The sequence below is a fragment of the Trichoplusia ni genome, chromosome 14, assembly GCF_003590095.1.
Source record: "Trichoplusia ni isolate ovarian cell line Hi5 chromosome 14, tn1, whole genome shotgun sequence".
Lineage (NCBI taxonomy): Eukaryota > Metazoa > Arthropoda > Insecta > Lepidoptera > Noctuidae > Trichoplusia > Trichoplusia ni.
Genome location: NC_039491.1, coordinates 8,022,624 through 8,040,635, shown reverse-complemented (window position 1 = coordinate 8,040,635; position 18,012 = coordinate 8,022,624). Strand labels below are relative to the sequence as shown.

Genomic DNA, 18,012 nt, shown 5'->3' with positions numbered 1-18,012 from the left:
CAACTCTATTGTACTTGCTTGTATATGTTAACTACATGGAATAGGGTCATATACTGTAATACTTCGGTTATTAACATGCAAGGCGCATACACGTGTTGCTAACTTTACTTGTATATTTAAAGTTCATCAAACGTTTGTGATGAAAGATAAATTAATGGCACCCAACGTGGGGCATTGGCACTAGAAGATTTAGAAATATAGGAATGTGTAATTGTTTGTTTAATCTATTGTTCACAAAATCAAGCTATATAAGTATTGTATAGAAAACAGAAACTGACTATTTATTTTGAAGCACAACTAGCAATGAAGAATGGCTAACAAATGACAAAAAACCATTAAATAAATAAATGAAAAAGTTCAGAAATAAGAACCTCCTTGAAAAAATTATGAAAAAGGATTATTTTACTAAGAAGGTTACTTAAACCCTTCTCAGGGATTTAACAACAAGGCTGCTATTAGCATAATGTCGGACCACGACACGACTCTTTGAATTAACGACCTTTTACAAAAACAACTAGTGTTTTATTAAGCTTTTAAACTAAATTAAAGTTAATATATCTTTTATTAAAACATTTTTATGAAAACATAAAAATATAATCAATACAATTTAAATGGTACAGTACAGGCTGAATAGTGAACAGAATTTCAAAGAAATCGAAAAAAATCAAATTTCGATCATTTAAAAAACAAATTCAATCATAACTGAAATTGAGCTCTTTTACCAAGAAAAAATGAAGTTCTCATTTATTATTATACGATGTATAAAAACAAAACACAATTCGCGGGTGTTATAAAAATGGCCGACAGTTGTTGACTTAATTAAACTCGGGCGCCAATGAAAAAAGGGTTTCATATTGTTGCGGAATAGGAGAGATTCCCAACATATTCGGCGGTGCACAAAATTAAGATCTAAATTAAAACCATAACACTCCGCTTGTTTATACCAGAGATACCCAAATTTTTTTGCAAATTTGTCGACCACAATGAAAATTAACTTTTATGTCACATTATTCTTGTAACATCATGACGTTTTAAAAAACCTTGTAACAAGTTTTACAGAGCAGCAGACGAGACTCTTTGGAGTTATTTTCGTATTTAAACTAGCTCGTAAATAAAAGTGAATATAAATAACAGATAATGACACCTTTTAATTTTCTTAATGTAACAAAATGTTCGTGGCAGGTCGCAAGGTCGAGTGTGGCGACATCTCGTGGTGGCACGCGTTCACATGAAACATTACAAACTCAAACGAATTTATTATAGGAATAGACGGGTTTAATGGAATAGGATTTACATTGCTATCAGGTATGTTGCTAGTTTCATCCTTCAAATATTTAAATTGTACTTTAACTTGTTACTAGGTACCGATATACCTTACCTTCATATATCCATGTAGCTTTTTTTGTTCCAATCTTCAAAACTCACATTTTCTCCTTTCAATGTTACCTACTTCTAGCTTATACGACCATATTTTGCTGTTGACAAAACGAAACTGCCCTTAACATCACAGCAAAAATACAATGAACTTTCGATACAAGCGGTGCCGCAAAAAATCTTGTATTATATAACTTGATAAGAACACAAGGGGAAGTTTCGGGTCGCAACGGTAACATTTTACCGCAATTTATTGTACCAATGTTATAAGTGGGATTCTATCGCAATATTTCGGCGGAATTTATTAGATAGATATTGGATATTAGCCGTATATTAGCTTTGTTTTCTAGATTCAAAATACAAATGTTTTCTATTATCTCGATTACTAACTACTGGCAAATATAGGTGACAGATCTGAAGCGCTATCTATGAGATTATGCAGGTATATTTTATGTGTTTTCATTCCTTGAAATAACGAAGAAGATTTAACGTATCAGTGACTTATCCACTTGTATTTCCACGCCGCCAGTGTCAAAATATCCCGAATATTTGTATTATTTACGTCACACTTCTAACATAGAAGGATAGAATACCAAACATGATTTATTTACGCGACAGCTCGCTACATGTTTTATTTTTGTTGCAGATACTTGCGCGTCATGTTGTGGAGGGCGCAGAGGGTGCGGGCGGGTTGATCCATCTCTCCACATGCCGACAGAGCTCTGCACTCAGCAGAAAGGTACATAAATCATACTTTAAAGTTACGTATTTTATTATACAAATAACTTAGATGTTCTAGTTGTCTAATCGACTTATAAAATAACTAGCTAACCCAGCAAACGTTGTTTTGCCTAATAATTTTTTTTTAGTTGTATTTATTTTTAATGCCACATTAAAAAAATAAAAACAAAAAAGGTCCAAAAAATTTTTTTTTAGTGTGAGCAACCCTTGACGCTTATGGGTATGAAAAATAGATGTTAGTCGATTCTCAAACCTACTGAATACGCATATAAAATTTGGTAAAATCGTTTCGGAGGAGTATGGTAACTAACATCGCGACACGGAAATTTTATATATTAGAAGATGTTTGTATACTGTTTTAATATGAAATAACATCCATACGACTCCAAAGATCAAAAATATCTATCCACTCTTCTTTTATGAAGAGAAATCCAATTTCAATGAAAATATCCCGCAGATCTACTTATGCGAATAGCATTTCGTCGGTGAACTCGACAAAGAGCTTCGTTCAAACGCTATCTCCAGAGACAATGAACAAATCAAAAAAAACAGACAGCAAAAAGTCAAATGAAATATATTTCATAGTACACTGACGAAAATAAAAATAAGTTTGACCATTTTGCAGAGCAGACAATCACAAAGAAATGTCGGCAGCTGCCCGCGTTCGGAAAGGAATGAGTATAAAATAGGCCTAGCGTCATAAATTTCGATATTTCCCCAGACACCTCCTTTCTAACTTCATACGTCACAAGTATCGGGGTGATAAACCTTTTGTAACTGTTTTCGTCTCAATACATTGTTACACTTTATATGACTACACTTGAAATAAATTTATTGTGTAAATAAATACATAAACAACCGTAGCGGTTGTTTATGTATTTGTCTGACGCGATAATATCTTGTCTGTTCTGTGATGTGAATAATAAGTCTGAATAAAATCTGTGTATTACATAAAACTATGTATTTGACATTGGCACTTTTATTATATTTACCAACGGATACCATAGAATTCATATCTAACCGCAAACTTTTTAATATAATTATAGATGCTAATATCACGTGAATAGAACAACCGCAACGACAAATAATTAATTAAATATGGTGAGGAAATTAACAAAACCAATTTGAAATGACATGATAACACAGCCACAACATTAGGTGTATAATATGCAGTAGGGTAAAATAAAACCCTAGCACATTTTCAACACACGTAGGTTTTTGCGGCAATGATTCGCGTGCCGGCTCTTATTGACGTCATAATGTAATACAACTTTTGAAAGTAGGTCATGTGTTTTGTGCTTACAGTAAAAAAACCGGTCAAGTGCGAGTTGGACTCGAGATTAATAGGGTTCAGTATAAATAGGCTTAAAAAAATTGTTTGAAATTTATAGCCAGCACCTATTGTTTCTGGGCCTTAATTTTTGCTTTTATGGTCGCTTTAATAGAATTTTATCATCTGTGAAAATTTAAACTGTCTAGTTTTTGTGGTTCATGAGGTCTAGTGACAGACGGACGGATATTCAGAATTCCGTTTTTACCCTTTGGATGCGGAACCCTCAAAATAATATCATGTGGACTTTGAAACACGCTAGCAACAAACTCTGCGTTTGCATGACCACATTGACTGTTTTTATTATACATTTTATTCTCAAATTATGTATGTAAATTAAACGTTTTTGTGAGGAAACTTGCTTACGTTTGCTAATGTAGAAACTTCTTGTACTAAGATAACACTTACATTTAACCTTTACATAACATAGGTATTATGACGACATTGTTATTATTTAAATCGAGTTCTCAATAGCAGCTACAAAAGTCAAAGTGTTAAATAAGTAAGAAAACATTTTTGAATATCCCAACCAAATGTTTGTAGCCCCTGTCACCACAGTCGTGTTTAAGTCGTAGGTATATCAACGCAACTATTTCCCTCGCAAGGATTTTTCAACATCTTATTTACCTTTTGTAATCCGCTTTACGTCACGCACGACTCTTTGTTTTTTCTCTCAAAGGAGTCTTTGTTTCGTATTCACAGATCTTTGTAAATAATAGGAGGAATATCGAACGATATATTGTATTATACTTGAATTTGTTCTGTTACTAATGTTAGATGTTTATTTCTTTTTTATTTATGTTCTGTAAGGATGCTCGTGGCTAAGCTACAACTGCACAAGTTAAGCTACGCTTGATACGGTCATAGCGTGTATCTCCGTGTTTCGGGAGACACGTTAAATTATAGGCCCGGGGTTTATTTTTACATCCTTGCCGGTTACGGGTACCCTGTAGCTAGAAAATCTGAATACTTACTTGTCTTACTAATGGGTATAGTGTTACCCAGGTGACGGAGTTGAGGAGGTCAGATAGGCGGTCTCTTTTGGTACAAGTAAAACACTAGCACTTAGCTGCCTCCGGATAGACTGGGAATGAAAAAATATATGCGATGGTGTAGGAACATATTGTCACGTTTTAAAGTTTGATTGTTGTAGTTTTGGAAGAAAGATGGCTCTCTATACTATACTAAATAGACACGTCTCTTTCACACAAAGTCAACAGACCTCCACTTTGTAGAGCGGTATCTCTTTCACACAACTGCAACAGAAACATATTATGATACGCTGGACCGTAAGGCTCAAAATTAGATCGTATGTATTCGACAAACTTTCATACCATATCACTCAAATGACCGGCTAAACTACGCTACTTGACCTTCTAACCCAGTTACATAAAACCAAACATCAAAACACAATTTCTGAAGGTTCGTCTCGACATTTAATTTGAAAAATTGGCGTTTGTAAAATATTAGTACCTACGTATAGTAAACCTTGAGGCTGTATTACGACACTTTATTATGTATTATTAAAGAAAACAGAGAGAGAAAGAGTTATATAGAATGACTAGCTGTTGCCCGCGACTTCGTTCCCGTGGGTAGAAGAAGATATAAGTTATGATTTATACCTGCCCTGTTTTTTTTACATTTTCCGTTGTATCTTCGCTCCTATTAGTCGCAGCGTGATGGTTTATGGTCTATTCAACACAAAAATAATTTTTCAATTTGGACGAGTAGTTTCTGAGATTAGCGCGTTCAAACAAACAAACTATTCAGCTTTATATATTAGTATAGATATAGATATAACTTTCTCTTTTCCATGATGGAATAATTACATGGGTCCATTGCACAATGATTTTACCAGACACTATTTTTTTCATTCTCTTTCATTCATATAAGAGAAAACAAGATGTGGATTTATTAGTTAGGGACTAATAAATAATATATAAATATTTTTGTAAAAGCTGCTCCCGTTTTACCGCTTGGCTTTTAATTCTTGCGTATAATACTTGCTTTTGCAACCTTTACTATTTTCTGGCCTGTGCTGGCCTGTGCTGGCTGGCTATTTTAACATTAAGTATAATAACTTTAATCATACCCGTTAATTTTAGAGTCGCTCAGACTTTGCAACGAAACACGCGATTAGCCTTAATATTCTTAGCTATTTGCGAAATGGGTTAATTTGAGTGCTTTCTTCTGTAAAGGGAAGAATAAAATAAGGTTAATTCCATTCAAATTCGGTCTTTTTATTTATAATCTGTATCAAAATATAAATGATTGATTAAAATAAATTAATGTGGCTATCTTCACTAAGTCTCATATTGAATGAAACACAAGACCTTTTCGAAGTACATTTTTCCATTAGCTTTTAGAGGCCAAATCAATAAAGCTTGATATGATCAGAAAATCATATTTATGGAGTATTTTAATTTACGAAAAATGATGTTAATGTTGATATGGATTATATGTACATAATTTGCCCCTATAGTGAAAGATCTAAACGTTTCATGAAAATCAACCTTCGTCTCCTTACGAAAAATCCATCAATGTATCAAAGAGGTTATCTAAGAAAAGTTTGTATATATTTCAGATGTCCTAATATGGGTTGGTCATGCGTCGTGGCACGCGCTGTGGCCATCTTCCTCATGCTCAGCCGAGCTTCAGCTCTCACATCAGACATGTAAGCAGACCTCTTCATTACGCATCTTTATGTTGTAAATACAAGTTATACTTAAACTAATCGCAGTAGAGAATACTCTTGCAGTCGTATGCAAGGACGGCGTATAGAAAGACGACTGTTATCAGTCCTTTTGTCCTTGCGTTAGTCAAGTACAGGCTGATAAACAGTTTAGAACGTCACTTACCTAATTGTTTTCTTTACATATGGCTGCAAATTTATAGATACTGGTAAAGCCTTTTCCAGTAATCCGTCTAACAGGTTTTCTAGTGACAGCAGTTTTTCAAACTCTTATCCCTGGTAGAAAACCCACACCTGGTTCTAATTCAAAATTATCGTAAGTAGTGCACCGAAATTTTTTTTGACATTTCAATTTTTTTGAAATTTTATAAAAAAACAACAATGAGCTGTCAAGCGTTATGTAGAGTTATTGTGACGATAGATTTAGATGCTAATGAGTAGAGCGTGGAAGGACGTACGGCGAGTGGCAGGCGGCGAAGCGTATTTAACTCGGTAGCCGTCCCACGCCCGCCGAAGCGTGAAGTTCCTCGCTCCATTAATACACCCTGCGGCACTGTGCAAAACAAACTGTCTGTGGACAGCTATACACTACACAACTTCCCTTCAATAGTGTCAACACATGTTACTTAGTCAGTCGTAGCCGCTTTAGTCTGTGTGTAGTCTAATTCCGCTGATCTGATTACTTGACTGCACAGTTCTATATCCGAGATTCAATAACTTGCCGGTAACTTTGGAATCGGTTTATCTGAAATGAACAAGCGACTCAGTGCACCTAACAGAGCTTTTGTTTCCATACAGTTATCAGAAGTTAGTCGTGTGTGCTTCACTTGATTATATTATTGTTCGATGTTTCAAATCTTATTGAAGTAGATAGCACTTAACATTATGTAGCTAGATCACTGTGCTGACTTAATCTTATTTAAATTTTGACAACTTAAATTTATTTTTTCTATAGTGCTTCTTCGCACACAATTTGTCGTCAAACAATTTCTTCGAGTCACGTCAATCACTTATAGTTATTAAACTACTCTATATAACTTCAATATGTATTATTAGAACGTGTCATTGCTCTGTTTATTAGCTTATTGAGCGGCTTTTGTAGCAGCAAGGTAATAAGTGTTAATCTAAAATCAATACAAAGCGTACGGCTGTGCGTCCACACGCTTAATTTGCCATGATATATGTTACGGCATAAATCTTTTCTAGTTTTCGCATCCAGGCCATTACTGTGATGTATTAAAAGGTTCTTTTGTAATGCAAATTCATTTTACATCTACTATAACAGTCTATTCAACGTTCTCCAGATTTGCAGCGGGAAAGTCGGACAAAGAGATACTGGACAATCTTCTGAAAAACTCCCGCTATGACAAAAGACTGCTACCGCCAGTAGATGGTAAATCTTACTTTTATACCTTATTTTATGTCTTCACGGCGAAGTTTTTAAATTATGTCGTAATTCTTAATATAATTTAAAGGCCTGGCTGTCTTCGTGTATAAGTTGAAGGGTCAAGTAGGTCATACAAAATTGGTGTGAATTGCAGATCCAGAATTCTGTTGTGGTCTTACTTCGCCCAACGACTCTCTGGCACAAAATAATGTGGGCCTCCCGTCTCTCCGGCCGCGCTCGCACAACCGTGGTGCGTTGTGTTCCATGTTTATGAAAAGAGAAATCCTACCACATGTATCTGGATCGTAGCAACTTTATGTTTTATTGCAATTATATCCTTGCACGCAACTTCAACTTTTATATTACCTCACGCAAATGTAGATACCTTATCCTATGCTTTAGAATTATTGATACCTTTATATATGGAACACATTATTATTTTCTACCAATATGGATGCACCTGATAAATTGATGTATTAGTCTAGTACACACCCACGAATGCTACAGAACTCATGTAAACTGATATTTTCTTATTCGTCTTTAAACATCATAAATCAATACTTATCTAACTTATGGGAGAAACACTCTGGTTGATATTAAACCACTCCATGTTATTACGAGTTTTCTTTTACATCATGCTTTTTACCTACAATGTTTTCTCTTTTCACAAACATCAAACACAAGTTGTGAATTCCTGTCTGTCGTAAATTCATATTTCTTTTTCCAATAGAAATCGGATCTGCCAACTCTTATTTACAATTTTCGTTATTATTGCAACATATTGTGTAGTACATACGGTTACTTTTGCAATTTAATTTTATTATCCTTCCGATCATTATTTCTACTACATTCCAACCTATTCCAGTACAATTAAAATTCTTGATATAAACGAAAATGATGAATATAAATAATACAAAGTTAAAGAAAACAATAAATCAGGATAGAGTACAAACAGATATCCAGCACAAATGTTAGCAAAGCATGGACTTTATGTGTATTTCGTTGTTGTGTTTATAGCTGTAAGACTTGTTACCTTATCATTATCAACAAGCTTGTCGTTTCCAGGTGTCCTGACCGTTAATGTTAGCGTGCTACTTCTTAGTTTAGCTTCTCCGGATGAATCTAGTCTTGTAAGTATTTTCCTTCTACCCATACTCCATGCAGTCCACCCCTTAATATAGTTTCGATTGTTTGTGACTTTCCCGTTTCCAGAAATACGAAGTGGAGTTCTTACTCCAGCAGCAGTGGTACGACCCACGGCTGCGGTACTCGAACCAGTCACATTACGACTTCCTCAACGCCATCCATCACCACGAAGACATCTGGTTACCGGATACGTATTTCATCATGCACGGTGACTTTAAGGTCCGTAATGAACTTAAATAGTCTACAGATAACAAAATTAAGTATGTTTCCATCTAATTTTATACATAATTATTTCCACCATGCTTTCTTCTGAAGGAGTTTTCCCAGCACTCATGGGTATTTATAACTACATACAATGCTTCATGATCTCAACGGACCGTTATTTGTATATACAAATATTTTTTATAGCTGACACTTCATTCTGCTCGCCTCGATTTCTTTCTGGTTTTTAACATGCAATCTAGATCTTTGGACTTGTTTTCGTAGATTTCATCGTAATGTTCGGTCCGGTGGTTTGGAGATAAGTAACATTTGGTACACCATTTAGGAGTATTTAGGATAGGAGCGTAATAGTGCAAATGCTTTCCTTTGATGCCTTCTGTATACCAGGCAAAATACTAATCATACTTGTTTTTCAGGATCCGATAATACCAATGCATTTCGCTTTGCGTATATATCGCAATGGTACTATAAACTATTTGATGCGGCGACACCTCATTCTGTCGTGTCAGGGACGGCTCAACATATTCCCTTTTGATGACCCATTGTGTTCATTTGCCTTAGAAAGTAGTAAGTAAATAAGCATATTACGTAAATCCCATTATATTTAACTTTGAAAAAGAAGCTGAACATTGTCATTGATGTTATATATCTCTTTTCACATTGTGTCTCAAAAGGCGTATAAAGTGCCCCTTACCATATCAGATAACACGTTTCGGGTGTTTTCAGTATCGTACGAGCAGTCAGCGATCACTTACGTGTGGAAGAACGACGAGGACACTCTGCGGAAGTCGCCGTCGCTAACGACGCTCAATGCGTACCTCATCCAGAACCAAACCATTCCCTGCCCTATTAAAGCCAGTTGGAGAGGTAAACCTTACGATTGTTTATATCTACATACATATAACATACCAACATCGCTTCTAAAACGTTACAATGATAAATATCCTCCAAATCATATATTATTTTCGCCCTATACGGTAGCTTAGTTAACAAAATTAGATCTTTTGTTAGAGCACATCTTATATTTTGCACAAGAGATGGTCAAAGGTTGCCTAATTATATTGAAATTCTGATTAACTCTTTTCAGCTTGGTCTTGATTTCCGTAAAAGGTTAATTTCATAACTTTATTTTGTGTGTTATAAAATAAAAAATCGTAGAGCTTGATAGTGTACGTAATGCGATCACAAGTTGTCAAAGACATTATAGGTGTATCCCTAGCTAACCAGCATGTTCATCTAGGTTGTACGTCCGATCATGTACCGTGTGATCACTTAGCATTTACCTTAGTTCTCGTATTTTGATACAGTGTGTCTTAATGTAGTGTATAATACAAATTTTGCTATTCCTAACATCTAAATGTGTTCATTAGTATGTTGAGAATGTAGAGTGTAAGAATTTATTAACGTCTTTGCAAGCAGCTGAGGGTAATTCACTTTACGAGGAAGACGAAGAGATGACATGTAATCTTTGCCAGAGACGCTTTGAGGAGCAAGGTACTTAAGTTGCACCGGACGAGGCACCGTTCTGTCCGGTGTCGTCGTATTTCAAATATTTTTTGCTTATGTGTGAGTAAATGCGTAATTGTGTTATAATAATAAAGTGTTGTACGGTGTGTTGTATTAAATCGGCCGTGATGAAGGAAAGTCGAAGGTTTGCCTTACGATACTACGTAATCCTCACCAAGCATCCATGTTGTTTAGTTGAGTGCTCATCACTGATCATTGTTTCATGCATGTCCTACATACAAAGTCCATACATGTCTGTGAGAGCATGCGTTTCAAATAGTACGCTGTATTGTTTTTGATGGACGTCATAATGCTACGATGTATGTTCATAATATGACACGACAACACAACACGCATTACTCATACATACAGAACTGTAGTTAGTATACTTAGATGATGTTTTTGGCTGTTCATTATGTAATTTACTTTTAACAAGGCCTCTGAATTGAGTTACTTGGAATTTTGTATCCTGGATCCTTATTTTTGTTTTGAAACTAAATTCGAGAAACACTGCGCGTTAAATGATGCTTCAATTGTTCCTAATAATGTTCACTTCACAGGTAACTACAGCTGTCTAAAGGTCGACTTAATATTTACTAGAGACCGAGCGTTCTACTTTACTACAGTATTTATCCCCGGAATAATACTGGTGACCTCTTCTTTCATCACCTTTTGGCTGGAATGGAACGCAGTACCAGCCCGTTCCATGATAGGTAAAAATGTGGCTGGTATCTGGAATGCTCTCGGTCTTGCAACTGCATACATTTTACTCTTCGTAGATGTTGGCTGGGGCTTTCGATATAACACGCTATCCTATAGGTTCCGCTTCTTTTATGTAAATAATACTGAAGTCAGAGGTCGTAAATCACTCTCATCTAGCAGTTTTTATGTTTTGTTTATTTTTAGATTTTGCTTGACATTTTTAGGTAATTACAGCTGCCTCAAAGTGGATCTCATCTTCACGCGGGATAGATCATTTTACTTCACCACAGTTTTCATTCCGGGGATCATTTTGGTGACCTCATCGTTTATTACTTTTTGGCTGGAATGGAATGCAGTGCCTGCTAGAGTAATGATAGGTTAGTTTAAAAATACGTTTGCTGAAATAAGATTAACTTTAACCTAAATCAGTATCTTTATAAATACCGTTAGCTCGTCATGGTTACCATTTTGTCACAAAGTGCGTGTAAGTACTGGGGGGTCATTTTGAATTTTAATCATGACTAATTATTCTAAATTGCAAAACAGCCTTGCTGCTTACAATGATTGGCTATTCGTTTCTAAATGTTTATGTAGTTTTTGGCAATAGCATGAATTTAATATATTTCTATGTAGAGCTTAACTAACATTTAAATATTATCAAAATTGTATTACTATAAACACGCTTACTTTTCATCTTATTATAAATAATAGGCTTAACTTTTAAATCTATTGAATTAGTGCGATTACGATAAAATTCTTAGGCTATTTTGCTTTTTGCACAGGTGTAACAACAATGTTGAATTTTTTCACAACATCGAATGGATTCCGATCGACTTTGCCGGTCGTGTCGAACCTCACAGCGATGAACGTTTGGGACGGCGTGTGTATGTGTTTTATCTACGCGTCGTTACTAGAATTCGTGTGTGTCAACTATGTTGGGAGGAAACGACCTCTACACAACGTCGTGTACCGACCCGGGGAGAACCCCGTCACACAGGTAAATAGACCTTCTATATCGCTCTATTTAGCTGACAAGAGCGTCATCAATGTTACACGACATCTCGTATATTTGAACGTAGCTCTGATGACGTTGCTGTTCTCTCTAGGCAATCAGTTATGCGTGTAATTTATTTATGTACTTTTATTATCTGTTCTAAATTTAAAGTTGTTGTCGATGTGGTTTTTCTTCTATTTTGTTATATAAATGTACAAATGGCAAATGATTACGGTATGTTCGTCTATTGCTAGGCTTCGTGGGTATAGTGAAAGACATGATAACCGAACAACATTGAATATCCTGATTCAATATACCTACATACATGTGTAATGCCCTGTACATACACCCACTACATGTAACGCTACTAAACGTAACCTTCCCTAACTGTGGTCCTTGCAGCCTTCAAGCAATTGGTACTAGACTATTAAAATAATAAAGCACTTTGATATATTGATGGTATGAGGGGTATTTTAATAGAAAACCCACAAAGCATTCACGACGGAATCGAAAAATACGCATGAAAATTCTAAATTGGTTAAAGCCTTCTACCGCTTATGAGATACACTAATTAGCAAAGGTTCCCTCGTGAATATTTTACATTTTTTTCCTATCTTTACTCTTTGCAATGTTTTCTTTAAATCTAACAACAACAAGACATGGCATGGTAAACGAGTTCGTACTCAGCTTCATCGTAAAATGGCAATGTCATGTTGTTTGTTTTCTTTCTATTGCATGCTTCACGTCTGTAACGTTTATTGCATGTATTTGGCTCATATATTTACTAAATTTAATAGGTACGCCAGAATCCATCACATATATCATTTGCAATCGTCACTTCACCCAAAATAAGACTATTTTGTGTGGCCATAATTCATAAATTACATGTCGTGTCTCTCCCTAGTCATCATTTCTTGCTTTTCATAAAAAAAATATCCATAACTCTGTATTCAAATTGTGTGTCTAATGTCTGTTATCAGAAAACATTGCAAAGATGCATATTAATTTGTATGTTCCATTGACTTTTTACGTATTTGTAATCAAGTGGGTGTTTCAAAGTGCATATTATCCATTATAAATGTGGCCACAACAAGCTAGTCTCCGTTCACGATGCACATCGTCAGACCATCTGTCACGAGTGAACAAATTGTGTGTGTGATGTGTTCGCAGCGACTGCCTGCAGTCCTGAGCAGAATTGGCATTATACTGGCCAGCCCCTTGGTAAGAACATTCGCCACATTCATTGGCACTATCCTGACACGGCTCGTATATTTCTTTTTTATGCAATGTTCGGAAAATCTGATCGCTGATGTTATGGAGCAAATACACTATTTTAAGCTCCATTATAAACGTCGGACTCTATTTATTTCTAATCCAACTATTGTACATTTATTTCTTTTCTATTTTTTATTTTATTACTTACTTGCTCCATTACATAAAATATTGCACTATTTACCCGAAAATATTTAAACAGGTAAGTTTGCTTCTAATTATGCAAGTGCAAAATCAGTTTTTCTTGAACTCTAATAATTATAAAGCAAATACTTTTTATAATATCTTTTTTTTCCCTTGATGAATTGACAAATATTTATAGAACAAAAGAAAATATACGTAGCTCTTGTTATCATATTCACACAATACGGTATCCGAGAGAGCATGCTGTATTATTTTATCAAGCTTTTTATGTTACGCCTATAACCACAGTACCTATTAACATAATAACTTAATATTAAGGTTCCCTTTGAGTGCATGTCTGCCTGTTACTGACCTACCTTTCCACTCATACAGAATACTTACTACGTAAGACATACTTTTCTATATTTTACAAAAACTCGTAGCAATTTCTAAAGCCCTTTCTACGTCAGGGTTCTATGGTAACTTACATAACAAAAAGTATTACGCGAAATATTGTTACTTCTTGTTAAAATAGAACGCTTTATTACTTTTATATTTCACACGAAGCTTTATTACCTCTAATTAGGTTCGTTATATGCAGCTTTTGCGTACGTTTCTAATTAATTATAATGTCATGCTTCGGCTTAATACTGGTATACATTTACATAGGAGGCGATGGCATTTCTCAACTGGGGTAAATCAGAGATACCTCAGGCGGAATGTAGCAGCGCTGTAAGTGGTCACTGAGATAGAACGATAGTTTGCCCCACATCATCATGTCTGACTCTGATATCATGAAAACTAACGCATAGTTTTATTTAACGCTGCTTCGGAACGCTACAGCCCGTAAGTACACTCATTATCATTTATTAATTATTGTCCCTTTACATATAGGTTAGGTTACCGCCAACTAACACTAACATCCATTGTGATCCTAAATCTAAATTTGAGCTGATTAACCAGTTGGGTGTGTTTGTATTTGACAACAACGTAATTTGAAGTGAAGTTTATTCTATTTTTATTTTATTTTCTTATAGAAATGCTCACTAAAATTTTATCGGCTTTGACGAAATTTATTCTCACATAGAGTAGACGCTCAATATTTGCATCTAATAATTTGACTACTTAAAGCAAAACATTTTTTTTATATAATGCATAATTATAAAGCAAGATAAGCATGTGAAAGCTCACCAAATATTGCAATAATACATCCGAATACTGTAATGACAATTCTCGATTTTTTTTTCATCTTTTTTTCTTTTTTTCCTTATAACCACAAGATGAAGTCCGAACATAGTTCCATATTCTTTAGCACAACCTTTTTGCTTTCACTAGTGTGTTTCAATAATTGTCGGATTCTGAAAGGTGGATCAATGAAATCTGCTGAAGTAATCACAGCATATATCAATAGTCACATGATTAAAAACTTTTTGCTCAGTAACCTTTCAGAAACTGGAGGTGAATAGTGTACTATTTACTAATCGAAGTACATGGGTGGTATTACAGGGAGATAAAAAGCGCGAGTCGACGGGCGCGGCGGAGCTGGTGTCGTGTACTGCGTGCACGGGGCCGGGCGCGTGCACGCACACCGCCAACAACGGCGGCGTGGCCGAGGTACATGCCCCACAATACCACGCTAACATAATCTTACTAATATTTTGCGAGAGACCCTTCGAACCCTCCATTTTAGAACACGACTCACGTACATCGCACTCGTACACAAGAGTAACCGCTTCCCAGTAACTATTCGCTTCACACACGCAGCGGTATTTAAAAACTCCCAGTCGACTAGGCTACCTTTTATTTTGACGCTCTTGCGTAGACAGTACAATGGCGAGTTCCAGCAAACATCCATCAGCAGGGGTTAGTCGATAGCGCAGGACAGAGACACTACTCACATCCATTAGCCTGTTATCCACAGTAGCGGCTTTCGGTATCATCATTCATTTGCATAATAATTTCTTTCAGCCATGTTTCGTCCAGGTTCGCAAAAAAGAACCGCCGCACCCGATCCGCGTGGCCAAGACCATCGACGTGATCGCGCGCATCACCTTCCCCACCGCCTACGCCGTGTTTCTCATCTTCTTCTTCATTCACTATAAGGCGTTCTCTTAATGCTGCAAACACTACCGCTGTCGCTGGCCGCTTCGAGTGAACGGACATTTACTGTGTTTTTCTACAATTTGTTTACTGCGTCGCAAATATGTACGAGGGCTAGCTACTCACCCAGTTGTAATACATATTTGATGAATGTCAACGTTCGATAACAATTGTGATTATACCCGTTTATAGTGATCGTATTATAAGATAATTATAGTTTAAGAGACTTAAAGCAGAAAGCTAACGTCGCTGCTTTCCATAATTTAACGTCAATAAATTAAAAGATGTGTGCGATTTTTCTACAGGTTTTGAAATAGTTTTCTACAAGTTCATAGACGGACGTTTATAATGTATATCTACGTGTAAGATTTACTTTCTTGTGAATACACGAAAACTTATGATAGGATAAAGAGGGATCAATAACTTATGTAATTGTATGAAAATTCTTGTATCAACGTGACGACATCGGATTTAGTATGAATCTAAAGAGATCGTGTAGTTAATGAGCGACAGAGCGTCGCGGCGCTCGGCGGGTCGCGGGCCACGGAAATCTATTTCAAACCTACAGACAGTTCTGACCTATTATATTGCTTTTAAATTATTTAAATGACACTAGTAAGATAGCAAAAGACATGATTACTTTTTATATTTATTATTAGATAATAATCACCATAGTTATTAGTTTGTCCAAATCAACACCTGCATACGTTGTGATAATTGTAATAATATTTAATTATTGCTTTGTAAAGGTGAGGCGTAGGCTACGAGTGCCCTATTATTTAAAGTTGATTAAGTTTCCAAATAATATAATTCGGAGTAATGTAAAAAATAGCTGTAGATGCATAGATGAAGCTCAAGTCATTATTATCTTTAAATTCTAATATAAATATATTATACCAGATGAGTTCACGCTATTCCAGGGGTGTACAGATCGTGTATGCCGACTTGTGTTGATATTCTACCATGAACATGCCTTCTACATGTCAAAGAGTTATTTTTGCCTGATATAATATTAGTGGTTAAACAGAAATCGATGAATATAATGCTGGCTGTAAATAATAATTAAATTAAATTACACCTATCAATACGTAAGGTATACTAACCTAATGGAATATATAAAGTGTAACGAGATACTTGTGTATGAGTATCGTGAATATTGTGCTGTGAGACCATACCGTCACCTTATATGTTGCGTAAGTAGGGGTTACTTCACCACGTTAAGGTATTTGTAAAACTATTATAATATTGTCCTCAATCATCACACCCTAGAATATTGTAGTGTCCACAAATGCTAGAAACGGTTTATATTTAGGTGTAATCAATTTACATGAAATCTTTGTCCAAAACCGCGCTTTCGTTCCTCCCAAGAGCGAATTTGTATTCATCATAATACCTGTGCAAGGTTGCCACAAAAGGATTCAACTTTTCTTTTATTTATTTTGATCTACCTATTTCTATGTAATAATGAAATCGAGTTGAATTACAATTTAAACACCATTAATATTATGCCTTTTGCTTGTTAAGAGTGGACCAAAGAGTCAACTGTTTTGAATAGATTTTATATCTAAATTATTATAAAACGATAAATTATAAGAAAAAAGCGTTTTGGCTGTGCTTTGAAATCAAATTATCTATTTGAAAAATGTAGGTATGCCTGAATGAATTAATAAATTATTGATATTTATATTACTTTTTGTTTGGATTCCTTTCAACGGGTGGTCAACTGCCGAGTACCTACAAATGAACAAAGAACAACGCTTTTGGCTGTGCCTGAAACATATATTTGCATCGATCTTTATTGATTGAAAGCCGTGAGGTGTCCATAGTTGTGTAATAAATTAAAAGCTTGGATGCCTTATGTACGTATAAGTTATTGGTATAAAGATTAACACTCGATGTGTTTAAGTCGTGTTAGACATTAATAATACACAACGTTATTCATACAAAGCTCAGCACGAATGCCATTAATTACAGAGTCGCGACTGACAATGATAATTATTATGAAATCGTTTGCTAAGTGATCTCCTTTACCTAATAATTTTATCGTACTGTTTGCTTAAGTTAACAGTATTTTAAAGTTCGTTAAATGTTAAATACAATGAGACCATTCCCTAAATATTTGGATAGATACTAAGTGATACTATTTTAAATTTGCAAATTTTTATAGGTACTATTTAAAATGTAAGATAAAAGTTACATATCATTCGCTTTATAAGATTCAACCTTGTACCTATATAATATTGTGCTATCCTGTTAAAGAAATATTATATATTCTATGCTGCCTTTACATATATATATACATTTATAATTTATACTTTTTATATTGGTAGGTATTGTTTATTTAACGAAATTGTAAACTACTTCGGTTTTGTATCTTATCTACCTTTACGAAGAGAGAATGGTGTCAAACCAAAGATTCTAAA

The 18,012-nt window shown here is 35.1% G+C and overlaps 1 protein-coding gene across 20 annotated transcripts in view; it reads left to right on the top strand.

Annotated features, from left to right (window-relative positions):
* The window catches only part of LOC113500914 (glutamate-gated chloride channel), an 82,472-nt gene extending 65,199 nt beyond the window's left edge, over positions 1 to 17,273 (top strand). The window contains exons 2-14 of one of the 20 annotated variants that reach the window (XM_026881845.1): positions 2,021 to 2,113; positions 6,030 to 6,119; positions 7,442 to 7,530; positions 8,590 to 8,654; positions 8,737 to 8,889; positions 9,309 to 9,459; positions 9,619 to 9,759; positions 10,959 to 11,477; positions 11,883 to 12,097; positions 13,265 to 13,315; positions 14,333 to 14,335; positions 14,996 to 15,103; positions 15,458 to 17,273. In XM_026881845.1, coding sequence (XP_026737646.1) covers positions 6,040 to 6,119; positions 7,442 to 7,530; positions 8,590 to 8,654; positions 8,737 to 8,889; positions 9,309 to 9,459; positions 9,619 to 9,759; positions 10,959 to 11,477; positions 11,883 to 12,097; positions 13,265 to 13,315; positions 14,333 to 14,335; positions 14,996 to 15,103; positions 15,458 to 15,604 — 1,722 coding nt within the window. In that variant the 5' untranslated portion in view covers positions 2,021 to 2,113; positions 6,030 to 6,039 and the 3' untranslated portion in view covers positions 15,605 to 17,273. Of the gene's footprint in view, positions 1 to 1,182; positions 1,306 to 2,020; positions 2,114 to 6,029; positions 6,120 to 7,441; positions 7,531 to 8,589; positions 8,655 to 8,736; positions 8,890 to 9,308; positions 9,460 to 9,618; positions 9,760 to 10,958; positions 11,478 to 11,882; positions 12,098 to 13,264; positions 13,316 to 14,158; positions 14,222 to 14,332; positions 14,336 to 14,995; positions 15,104 to 15,457 lie in introns of all 20 variants that reach the window. The other 19 variants (XM_026881844.1, XM_026881863.1, XM_026881853.1 and 16 more) reach the window with 19 other exon arrangements.
* Positions 17,274 to 18,012: the final 739 nt, after the last annotated feature.